Source organism: Equus caballus, chromosome 14 (genome assembly GCF_041296265.1).
Source record: "Equus caballus isolate H_3958 breed thoroughbred chromosome 14, TB-T2T, whole genome shotgun sequence".
Lineage (NCBI taxonomy): Eukaryota > Metazoa > Chordata > Mammalia > Perissodactyla > Equidae > Equus > Equus caballus.
In genome coordinates this window covers 59467848-59480576 of record NC_091697.1, presented here as the reverse complement: position 1 = coordinate 59480576, position 12729 = coordinate 59467848, and the positions used below count along the sequence as shown (strand labels likewise).

At 35.0% G+C, this 12729-nt stretch overlaps 1 protein-coding gene across 6 annotated transcripts in view; it reads right to left on the bottom strand.

Annotated features, from left to right (window-relative positions):
• The window catches only part of FNIP1 (folliculin interacting protein 1), a 129808-nt gene that overhangs the window by 52966 nt on the left and 64113 nt on the right, over window positions 1-12729 (bottom strand). For 3 of the 6 annotated variants that reach the window (XM_023617744.2, XM_070234429.1, XM_023617746.2), the window contains 4 exons: window positions 11379-11479; window positions 11042-11116; window positions 4913-5004; window positions 947-1030 (listed from right to left, as the gene is read on the bottom strand). In XM_023617744.2, coding sequence (XP_023473512.2) covers window positions 947-1030; window positions 4913-5004; window positions 11042-11116; window positions 11379-11479 — 352 coding nt within the window. The remainder of the gene's footprint in view (window positions 1-946; window positions 1031-4912; window positions 5005-11041; window positions 11117-11378; window positions 11480-12729) is intronic. The other 3 variants (XM_023617745.2, XM_070234431.1, XM_070234430.1) reach the window with 1 other exon arrangement.

The window sequence follows — 12729 nt, the reverse complement described above, 5'->3', positions numbered from 1 at the left end:
TGACTAAAATAGTATTTTAGAAGCATATTCAATGACATAGTAGGATATGTGCAATATGCTAATAATTGGAAAAAAGAAAGCTACTGAATACTAAGAACAATGGTTCCTAAGGCTAAGTGATGGGTATATGACAGTTCACTCTACTATTCTGCTTATATCAATGTATGTTTAAAAATTCTCCATAATAAAAATTTTAAGAAAACTGTGAGTAGTATGATCCCAATTTTGTTTTAAAAAAAAATAAGTTATTTCTGGCTGACAAGATGGCTAATATGTATTTTTTGCCTATTTTTCAAATTTTCTATAATAAATATGTATTGTTCATATATCATATTTGTAAGGAAAATAAATATTAATTAAAATAAGATGTTAGATAAAACTTCCTGGATACAGAAGCCTGAACGCACTCTACACCCATCAATTCAATGAGATAAACATACTCATATATGCCTTTTACAAAGCAATATAATAATGCTTGTTCATCTAAATCTTAGCTCCAAGAGAAATCATTTTACGGAATAGTGTAGATCACAAATTTTATGATAATAGAATATTTTCTGCAATTGATGAATTATGATACAAAAGCTACTCAGCCATGGAAACAAGATAGTGTCACATTAGAAATTCTAACTGATATTTTAAGAAATAATTTTCATACCAAAATTCAGTTTAGGATTCTAAAGTTAAAATCATTACTACATAATGAAATAAGAAATGACAAACTAAAATTTCATGGAAATGTCAATTCCACTGATAACCTAAAGTTTCTAGAAATTTTAAGAACATATTCAATAGAAAGGAAGGAAGTTCTTACACTTCCTAAGCAATGTTTTCTTAACCACTCCTCTCCAATTGCATTTATACACTCCCTTGTTTCCACAGCTTAACTACAGATTCTAGCCTCTTGGGCACACCAACTAGTCTACCCACACAGCACATCGCAAACCTGCAAAGAAAGAGGCGCTCCTGATCAGGCGGAGCGGACCCTGTTCAGAGAATGCCCGCCTGGGGCTGCAGAACTGTGAAAGACCTACATGGCAGAAACGTAAAATACATATGAAAGAGGGCTGTTAGAGAAGCCACAATGCGTCAGGAATAAAGGGTGAGCTAAGGCAGCACAAAAGCAGACCAAGAGATACGGATGGAAACTTTTAAACTAACTAAGAGTAATTCAAGCTGGCTTCGCTTTTTTGAAACAGAAAGGTTTCCTTCTGGTCATGGCTTATGTCAAACATAATTTCCTGCGTATTTACTAATAAATCTGTATATAATAAAAATAAGCTTCCTCTATACAAGGTAAAAACTATTATAAATCTTCAATCCTTTCTAATCTACAGTGATGTTTTTAAAGATTCAAAAAAGCACAGTAATGTTATCCATATAATTTGACATTTGTTAAATAAATTTATCTTTTAAAAAGTCAGTTTTAAGATTACAGTATTTTCCTGCAACTGCAGTAAAGGAAAAACCCCCTAACCATTTGGCTGAGAAAATAGAACACAACATACAACAAAGAGCAAATACATAAAAGGGATCTACTGACAAATAAGTATGAAAATTCGTTTTTCTAATCTAGTAATTAGTTATAAAGTAATGGAAGAAATCAAAGTTCCTAGACCAGGAGAAGCAGGAATAGAAGCAGGAATGCCCCATCAGGGCCAGGTTCCCATCTGTCCAAGAAAAGTGGCTGCCACATACTTGACCAAGAGAAAACAGAGTCTCAAGACCCAAAAAGGGCAACATTATAGCCTGGAAGCAAGTAGCTGGGTTACTTGTCAGTTATGCTTAAGCAACATGGCCTAAACAGCTATCTAGGAGGTTTACCCAGAAGAGAATAGGGGGCTCTCTGTTTTAAAAAGTTAAAAATGTATTTTTCAAATTTCTAATAGATACTTTTCTATAACAAGAACTCCTGTAATTATAGTGTATGTACAGCAATCCATCCATGTTTCATTGTTCAGGTCCTCAGATCTCCCTACTTACTTTAAAATTTATCCACTCTCTCTAAACTCCTTCCCTACCCACCTCTTCCTTACTCTCAGCATATGACTGTCTCTTACTGTGTGCAGATGCAGGTTCAGACGTGTGTACACACACAGAATTCATCAGATTGTAACTCTCCTTTGACAACACCCTATCTCCAAACTTAATTCTCACCCATCCTTGCATCCTTCCTGCCTGAGCAGTAACAGGTAACATTATTCAAACCTTACTATGTGCTAGGGACTTATTCAGTAAAAAAACCTGAAAGGTCCTTCCCTCCATCCCTTACAAAACTAGTTCTTCTACATCAGCTAGGACCTTCAGAAATCTTACTTTACCAAGTATTACCTCCACCTCTTAACCTCATGCTCTTTATAACTTTCTTTTCCATCAACATCCAAACACAGCCAAAACTCTTCTGCCTTCTGTCCATATATCTAATTCTATAGAGTTCAGTAGTTCTCAACATGTGGTCCAAGACCCCTGGAGGGGGGGTGTCCCTGCAACCCTTTCAGGGGGTCTGTAAGGACACAGCTTTTCCAATAACGTATCTGTGTGAGCCTGGATTTTAATACACTTCAACCAAAACAACCTATCACAAGAGACTGAATGCAGAAGCAGGTATGAGAATCCAGCTGTCTACTATTAAGGCAGACACATTAAGGAGATTTGCAAAAATGTCAAACAATGCCACTCTTCTCATCAAATTTTGTTTTTGTCTTAGAAAATAGTTATTTCAAAACATAGGTTATTTGTACGAATATGAAAGGGGTTGTGTTATTTTTTAATGAATTACTAAATATTTTTAAATTTTCTCAGTTTTAATTTCTAATGTATATATCAATAAATGTAACCAACATAAACAAAAGCTCTCTGTGATCCTCAATAATTTCTAAGTGTATAAAGGGGTCCTGAGACCATAAATTTTGAGATCCACTGCTTACACTGGTACCTAACTGCTCAAACCTAAGTCCAAATTCTTCGGTGTGGCCCACTGCACCCTTTGTGATCCGGCTCTTGCTCACTTTCTTTCTTTCCACTTCCTTTACTCCTATTCTTTGCTTTATCCACACTTATTTATTCACATTTTCTCCCATAGTCTATGAGGTCTGTGCACATGCTATTGCTTTTTCATAGAATATTTCTTTCCCCAACCATCAGGCTAAGCCTTCAAAGCTTAGGCCTCATGTATTCAAGGAAGCTTTCCCTGACTCTCCAGGACTGAATAAGGTGCTCCTCCTCTTTTCTATCACACTATGCTCTTAATCCTGTCCAAGAATCATCTACAGTATACTGTATACAGAATCAAATACTGTATACAGTTACTGTCTTATTCCCACTAACTATAAATCCACTGAAGCAGGAACAGTGTCTGCTTCACCAACGTACCTCAGGGCCTAGTAGAGTGCTTGGCATATAACAGGTGCTTGATAGGTATTTGTTGATTAATTGGAAATTTAAAGAAAATAAGAAATGGTGCTCGGGGGCCAGCCCCGTGGCCGAGTGGTTAAGTTTCCATGCTCTGCTTCCGCGGCCCAGGGTTTCACCAGTTTGGATCCTGGGTGCGGAAATGGCACCAGTCATCAGGCCATGTTGAGGTGGCACCCCACATGCTACAACTAGAAAGGACCCATAACTAAAATATACAACTATGTACTGGGGGTATGTGGGGAGAAAAAGCAATTAAAAAAAAAAAAAGAAAGAAAGAAAAGAAATGGTGCTCAAATATCCTTGATTCACAATTAAGAATGAGTAAGTGAAAGCCGTTCATTATTTAAAGTCTGTACTTTGTTAAATGGAGTAATTTCCTATTCTACATGAAAACAGAGAAAATGAATTTACCTAGCATCTACAGTGTAATTTATCTTTATAAGTGACAATGGATTCGTATTAAAATAAATAGCTTTTAATAAGCCCCTTGAGCTTTGAAAAGTGTTAAATTAGTAAAAAAAAGATTATTTCCTTGTCACATTTTTACCTTATTAAAACCAATGAAATAATAAGTGAGTTAAGAAAAAGCAGAATATCTAGTTTTCTATAAAAGATACGCACTTTCTAAAGTACATGCCTGACGCTGAAACTAACCCACAGTAGGTGCTTAACACTTGTTCAATAGAATGAACATAAATTATAAAAAATAATAGAATGTTATATGTTCAAGGTAGAAGAAAAATCTGTTTTTTACTAGTACATATAACTAATAAATATTTATTAAAATTATTACAAATAAAAAGTCTCACTAAACAGGGAACGAGACAAATATTCATCCTATTCTAACTGCCATTCACTCTTTAATATACTACATTTCTTTATGACTGGAAATTTGGTCAGCAGCAATTTAGTTAAGCTTTCTAGGATAAAACAAATGACCAGAAATTTTAGAAAGATGTTTGGCACTTCAAAATATTGAACTTAAATAATAACAATCAACTAACCAAATTAGTAAATAAGCTGTTATTCTAATAAATCTTTAAGGAACATCAAATTTTAATATCTGCTCATGTGAACTACAGGTCATAAAAATAAGGACCATTTTAAAATTACTTTTATGGTTAGGGAAGAGAGAACAGAGAAAGTATAATACCAGTCTTCTTCAGCTGAAATATTCAAAACAGCGAGTAAGGGCTTTTTATATCAATGACAGTGCCTTTCAAAGATGCATCAAAGTTAAAAACAAAAAACAAATTAGATATATCTTCAGTAATTCTCTTTTTTCAGATACAAAATAAATATTATGTTCAAATATATGAAAATTATGTTTGTCAAATAATACAAATGTTATACATACTTGCAATTTAAATGCCTTTTCTACTTCTGGTATTTCAAACTCTTTGGTCTTACATAAGATCTACATTATTTAGAAAGAACTGCAAATTCTTGTTATACTGTTAACATTTTTTAAACTTATAAAACTAGACAAACCATTTACCTATATTTCCAAGTAGTCCATTAATAACTGTGTTATTATCAGCCTTTAATGTACTGTTGTCCTGATTGATGAATTCAAGACTGTCTTGTAGCCTAAGAAGGAGGAGAAAAAAATAAATTTCAAAATCATTTTATGCTCTTAATGGTAATTCTTTGTACATCCCAATGAAATTTAAGTGCAAAACAGTTTTTTAACTTTTGTTTCCCTGTTAGTACTATAAACTAATTAATACTTTAAATCAGAGTTTGGCAAACTATACTCTGAGGGCTAAATCCAGTCTCCTGTCTGTTTTTGCAAAAAAAGTTGTACTGGAACAGAGCCACACCCATTCATTTATGTATTGCATAGGGTTGCTTTAATGCTATAATGGCAGAGCTGAGAAACTACAACATACTATCTGGCCCACAAAGCCAAAAATATTTACTATCTAGACCTTTACAGGAAAAGGTTACTGACCTTGATTTAAATTACAAAGTTTCCCCTCATATTTTGGACCTAAAAATGTTTTCTAAACTTCTGGCAGGAAAAAAAAAAAGAACTAAAATCAACCAAATATCCAAAAAGTATCTTTAGTCTACATATTATAAATGGCTTATATTATTTCTTTTAGTAAATTTTCCAGAATAACAAAAATAAAACTACTTTATGCTTTTAATATAAAGTACCCTTCCTAGAGATTTTAAGAACTGTCAATTAGGGGCTGGTCCAGTGGCACAGCAGTTAAGTGCGCATGTTCCACTTTGGCAGCCCGGGGTTCACCGGTTCAGATCCCGGGTGCGGACATGGCACCACTTGTCAAGCCATGCTGTGGTAGGTGTCCCACATATAAAGTAGAGGAAGATAGGCACAGATGTTAGCTCAGGGCCAGCCTTCCTCAGCAAAAAGAGAAGGAGTGGCAGCAGTCAGCTCAGGGTTAATCTTCCTCAAAAAAAAAAAAAAAAAAAAAACCCGTCAATTAGAATTTAGAAAAAATGAAGAAATTGAGGGAAGTACAGCTAAAATCTTCCTCAGCAAAAAAAAAAAGAGGAAAAAACAATCAGTACTTATGGCATCAAAAAAAAATTTTTTTTGAGGAAGATAAGCCCTGAGCTAGCTGCTGCCAATCCTCCTCTTTTTGCTGTGGAAGACTGGCCCTGAGCTAACATCCATGCCCATCCTCCTCTATTTTATATATGGGACGCCTACCACAGCATGGCTTGTCATGCAGTGCCACATCCACACCTGAGATCCAAACCAGTGAACCCCAGGCTGCCAAAGCAGAACGTGCGCACTTAACTGCTGCACCACCGGGCGGGCCCTGCTATCAAAATTTTTTAAGTGTCCATGATGTTGTAAAAAACCTCTCTCCCTTTCCTTCCTTCCTAAAAGAAAAGTTTAAGTTGAGCTACAGGTATCAGAACCTTAGCTAATAAAACCCCTCAGTCGTCTTTTTAGAGCATTTACAATTAAGGGGGAGACTCCTGAAAATTTCTCCAGTTTAGAGTAGGCTCCTTCCTACCTCCTGCTATTTCTGACTTTGGGTACCCCCACGGACTCTGGCTAGCCAGTTCTGATTTGGCACCTGCAGAATCCATTTCTGGGGTCCACCACCACCTCACCCTAGCCCCAGTCCATCATTTACTACATTCTGGCATGTAGCCCATGATCCTGAGATCAGGCCTTCCCTTGTTTCAGCTTTGCTATTCTACTCTTGGCACTAACAACTTGTAATATCTCTGTGCCCACCATATGGCTGACCTAGGCCACTCCTGACTGTATGATTAATTCTGCAGAGGATCTGAAAACTGAAGAGCACAATCTACAGATGTTAACTCAGTATGGCACTGCAAAATGGAAAATCAGCATGTCAACCTAACATGGAAATGCATTCAACATTTTACCTCCTGATATAGCTTCTAGCAAATTAGAGAAAGAGAAACCACATTTCCTGTTCTTCAATTAAACTCAAACGAGGAAGCAATCTGGTCTCCATACACAGAGAGGCTGGATGGATAAGAAAACAAGACCCAACAATATGCTGCCTACAAGAGACTCACTTCAGCTTTAAGGACCACATAGGCTCAATGTAAAGGGACAGGAAAAGATATTTCATACAAGTGGAAACCAAAAGAGACCAGGAGTAGCTATACTTACATCAGACTAAATAGACTTTAAGTCAAAAATGGTAACAAGAGAAAAACATGGTCATATAATGATAAAGGAAACGATTCATCAAGAAGATATAACAATCATAAATATATATGCACGTAACATTAGAGCACCTAAACATATTAAGCAAATACTAACAGAACTAAAGGAAGAAACAGACAACAATGCAATAATAGTAGAGGACTTCAGTACCCTACTTTCAACAATGGATAGACCATCCACACAGAAACACTGTATTTGAACTATACTTTAGACCAAATGGAACTAACAGATATACACAGAATATTCCACTCAACAGTAGCACAATACACATTCTCAAATGCACATGGAACATTTTCCAGGACAGATCACATGATAAATCACAAAACAAGTCTTAGCAAATTTAAGAAGACCGAAATCATACCAAGTATCTTTTCTGGCCACAATGGTATGAAATTGGAAATCAATAACAGGAGGAAAGCTGGAAAATTCACAAATATGTGGAGATTAAACAACACACTCCTGAACAACCAACGGGTCAAAGAAGAACTCAGAAGGAGAATCAGAAAATATCTTGAAACAAATGAAAATGGAAGCACAGAATATCAAAATCTATGGGATATTGCAAAAGCAGTTTTAAGAGGGAAGTTTATAGTAATAAATACCTACATTAAGAAACAAGAAAGATCTCAAACAACCTCACTTTACACCTCAAAGAACTAGAAAAAGAACAAAGTTAGCAGAAAGAAAGAAATGACAAAGATCAGAGGGGAAATAAATGAAAGAGATCAGAAAAATAATAGAAAAGATCAATAAAACCAAAAGCTGGTTAACTGAAGATACACAAAACTGACAAGTGGCTAGACTACCTTAGAAAAAAAAAAAAGAAAGAGGACTCTAATAATTAAAATCAGAAATGAAAGAGGAGACGTTAAAAACTAAAACCACAGAAATAAAAAGAATCATGAAAGAATACTATGAATAATTATATGCCAACAAACAGGATAACCTAGAAGAAATGGATAAATTCCTAGAAACATACAACCTATCAAGACTGAATCATAAATAGAAAATCTTAACAGACAATAAGGAGTCAGGAGACCGAATCAGTAATCAAAAACCTCCCAACACAGAAAAGCAAAGACCAGATGGTTTCACTGTGGTAAATTCTACCAGACATTTAAAGAAGAATTAACATTAATCCTTCTCAAATACTTCCAAAAATCAAAGGAGGGAACACTCTCAAACTCATTTTATGAAGCACATTACCCTGACACCAAAGCCAGATAAGGACACCACAAGAGAAAAAAATTACAGACAATATCCCTAATGAACATAGATGTAAAAATTCTCAACTAAATATTAGCAAACCAAATTCAACAGCACATTAAAAGGACCATTCATCATGATCAAGTGGGATTTATTCCTGGGAAGCAAGGATAGTTCAATATATGCAAAGCCAGAGCAATAAATTGGCTACACCACATTAACAGAATGAAAAAGAAAAACGATACGATCATCTTGATAGATGCAGAAAAAGCATTTAACAAAATACAACCTCCTTTTCATGAGAAAAATCTTCAACAAAGTGGCTATAGAAGGAACATATTTCAATACAATAAAGGCCATAGATGAGAAAAATCCACAGCCAACATCATACTTAATGGTGAAAGGTTGACAGCTTTTCGTCTAAGATCAAGAACAAGACTGGAAGGCCCACTCTCACCACTCCTGTTCAACACAGTACTGGAAGTACTAGCCAGAGGAATTAGGCAAGAAATAAAAGGCATCCAAATAGGAAAGACAGAAGTAAAACTGCCTTTGTTTGCAGGTGATCTAATTTTTATATACAGAAAATCCTAAAGACTCCACCCAGAAACTGCTAGAATGAATTCGGTAAAGCTGCAAGATACAAAGTCAACATACAGAAAACAGTTGCACTTCTATAAATAAAGAAAAAACTTCTGTTCACAATAGCATCAAAAACAATAAAATACTTAGGAATAAATTTAACCAAGGAGGTATAAGACTTGCACACCAAAAACTACAAGGCTTTGATGAAAGAAATAGAAGAAGACACAAATGGAAAAATATTCCATGTTCATGAATCATAAGAACGAATAGTGTTAAAATGTCCATACTACCCAAAGCCATCTATAGATTCAATGCAATCTCTATCAAAATTCCAATGGCATTTTTTACAGAAATAGACAAACAATTCTCAAATTTGTATGGAGCCACAAAAGATCCCAAATAGCCAGAGCAATCCTAAAAAGAACAAAGCTAGAGGCATCACACTCCTGGATTTCAAACTATACTACAAAGCTACAGTAATCAAAATAGTACGGTACTGGCACAAAAATAGACACATAGACCAATGGAAGAGAACTGAAAGCCCAAAACAAACCCCTAATATTTGATAAGGGAGCCAAGAATACTCAATGAGGAAAAAAGATTTTCTTCAATAAATGGTGTTGGAAAAACCAGATAACCACATGCAGAAGAATGAAACTGGAATCCTATCTTACACCACTCACAAAAATAAACTTGAAATGGATTAAAGACAAACATAAGACTCAAAACCATAAAACTCCTAGGAAAAAATCACAGGAAAAAAGGTCCTTGACATTGGTCTTGGCAGCAATTTGCTGGCTATGACACCAAAAGCACAAGCAACAAAAGCAGAAATACATAAGTGGGACTACATCAAACTAAAAAGCTTCTGCACAGCAAAAGAAACAATCAACAAAATGAAAAGGCAACTATGGAATGGGAGAATGTACTCACAAATCATTTACCTGATAAGGGATATAGATATATATTTAACTCAAACAAATCAATGGCAGAAAAACAAACTTGACTGAAAAATGAATAGTTTCTCTGAATATTCAGAAGAAATGAAAAGACAGCTTCCCCAATAACATACAAGCGGCCAACAGGTGCACGAAAAGGTGCTCAACATCACTAATCATCAGGGAAATGCAAATCAAAATCACGAGGTTATCACTTCATGATTGTTAGAATGGCTATCATCAAAAAGACAAGAGCTATCAAGTGCTGGCGAGGGTGTGGAAAAAAGGGAACCCTTGTGCCCTGCTGCTGAGAATGTAAATTGATACAGCCACTATGGAAAGCAGTATGGAAGGTCATCAAAAAATTAAAAATAGAACTACCATATGATCCAGCAATATCACTCCTGGGAATTTATCCAGAGGAATTCAAATAAGGATCTCAGAGATATCTGCACTCTCATGTTCAATGCAGCATTACTGACAATAGCCAATATAAGGAAACAATTTGTCTGTCACTAGACGAATAGATTAAAAAAAGTCATAAATATATACAATGGATGTTATTCATCCATGAGAAAAGAGAGAAACCTTGCCATTTACTACCATTTGAATGAACCTTTAGGGGATTACGCTAAGTAAAATAAGTTAGATAGAGACAGGCAAATATTACATGGTATCACTTACATATGGAATCTAAAAAAGCCAAACTCAGCAAAACAGAGAGCAGAGTGGTGGTTACCAGGGGCTGGGTGGGGGAATGGAGAGAGAATAGTCAAAGGGTACAACAAACTTCAGTTATGTGATTCACAACTTCTAGGGATTTAATGTACAGCATGCTGACTATAGCTAAAATAATACTTTATTATATACTTGAAAGTTGCTAAGAGAGTAAATCTTAAATATTGTCACCATAAAAAAGCAATGGTAATTATGTGAGAGGATGGAGTTGTTAGCTAATGCTATGGTGGTAACCATTTTGCAAAATATAAATGTACCAAATTAACATGTGTTACACCTAAATTTACACAATGTTGCACATCAATTATATCGCAATAAAGCTGAGAGAAAAAATTTGGCCTTTATAAACTTTCAAAATTAAGAGATGGAAGAAAATCTGCATTTAAGCTGCAATCCTGAGAGGAGTCTGTTACTTTTTCATACTCTGCACGTCTTGAATAATTCATTTCTCCCTGCATCCATAACTACTTACGTATTGAGACTTCCACAGATACTGCTGCCAGTCCGTGCAGTAAAAACTTTGCTGAGCATAAGCTGTGGAGGGGAACTATGAAGAAAAAGGGAGGGACAGAAAGATATCAAAACTAAAACACAAGGACTTTTTCAATTAATAATAAATAAAAATGTGCAAGTCACAGATTTCACAGCATAGTGACAACAGCCATGAAGCAGCACTAAACCTACAGAATATCATAAACTGAGTATCTGACATACGCAACCTGAGTGAAGACTATAAGAAATTTTCTCATCTTCAAAAAAATTAAATATTCTAAAATGGATTCCTTAAGAAATATCAGAAAATCCCTCACCGGATCTGATGAATTTTTAAGGTGGATCCTTTGTAGCTCATTGCTACTGAGCCAAACATCATCTCTCCAAGCATATTGGCATCAGAAGAGCACCGGGAACCCTAAACAATAATCATAACATTCATAAAACTGCAGAATTTAAAACCTTGTAACTATTTCAAATATTAATTTTTATTAAAAATTCCTTTGCTATAGATATCCTGCATAATGGGTTTTTAAAAAAACTGATTCTATATTGTACACACTGTTCTGCAGCTTGACTTTCTTCATTTCACAATTTCTTACAGATCTAACCATTTTGTTATACACAGATTACTTTTAAGAGCTGCATAGTATTCTACTATGAAAATACCACAGTTTATCAAGCAGTTCCCCTTACTGACAGGCATTTAGGTCACTTTTAGGTTTCCACTATTACAAATAATGCTTAAATACACATTCTTAACCACATCTTATGCATAAGCAGTGTTTCTTCAGGACAATAAGAAGCAGAATTTACCGAACATGCAGAACAGTTTTTACCACTCCTATTGTAGAAAAGAGACATTCATAAAAGGGGTAACTTGTACTATTTTGTATTTTTTTAAAAAGGACTTATTTGAAACATTAGAATGTCTTGTTTTCAAATAACTCTGATTAAAAGTTATCCTTTTCCATTATTCTTTAATTGTCCTCATAGGAGTTAGAAAAAATCTAAAAATTGAACTCAATCATCCAAATACTCATAGTATTTAGATACTATGAAAAATATCACTAATTACCTACCAATATCTCATTCCTTATTTTTTGAAGTTCAATTTGCTTCAGGGCAGCAATGGGCCCAACCGAAAAAAATCGCATTTCAGAGCCTCCTTTGTAAATAGGCTAAGTTAGAGTTGGTTTCTATATTCAAAGGGTTAAACTAATGCATGGAGTAGCAGCTTTCAAAACTATCCATTTATATGCATTCAACACAGGCCTGGTCAATGAGATATAAATGGAAGTCACTGGAGATGGAAATGCCATATGAGGACCACAAGGCAACAAATTACACATTAATTCTGGCTAAGTATAAAGATAGGGAGACTTGGTCTCTTGAGGCCATCTTGAAGCCCATATACCATATCTATTATGGCCAACCTCCGGACTTCTTGTCATATGAGGAAAATAATTCCTAATTTGTTTAAGCCATTGTTTTAAAGGTGTCCCAGTGCAATTCCTAACTGATACAATTATATAATAAAACAACTGATGAGGAAGATGACCTAAATAACAGGATTGTCTAAGATAGTAAATGAAAATTATTCACAAATTTCACAAATCCAGTCCATCACGGAAAACCAGGAATCAGTTTTTTAAAATACTTAAAAGA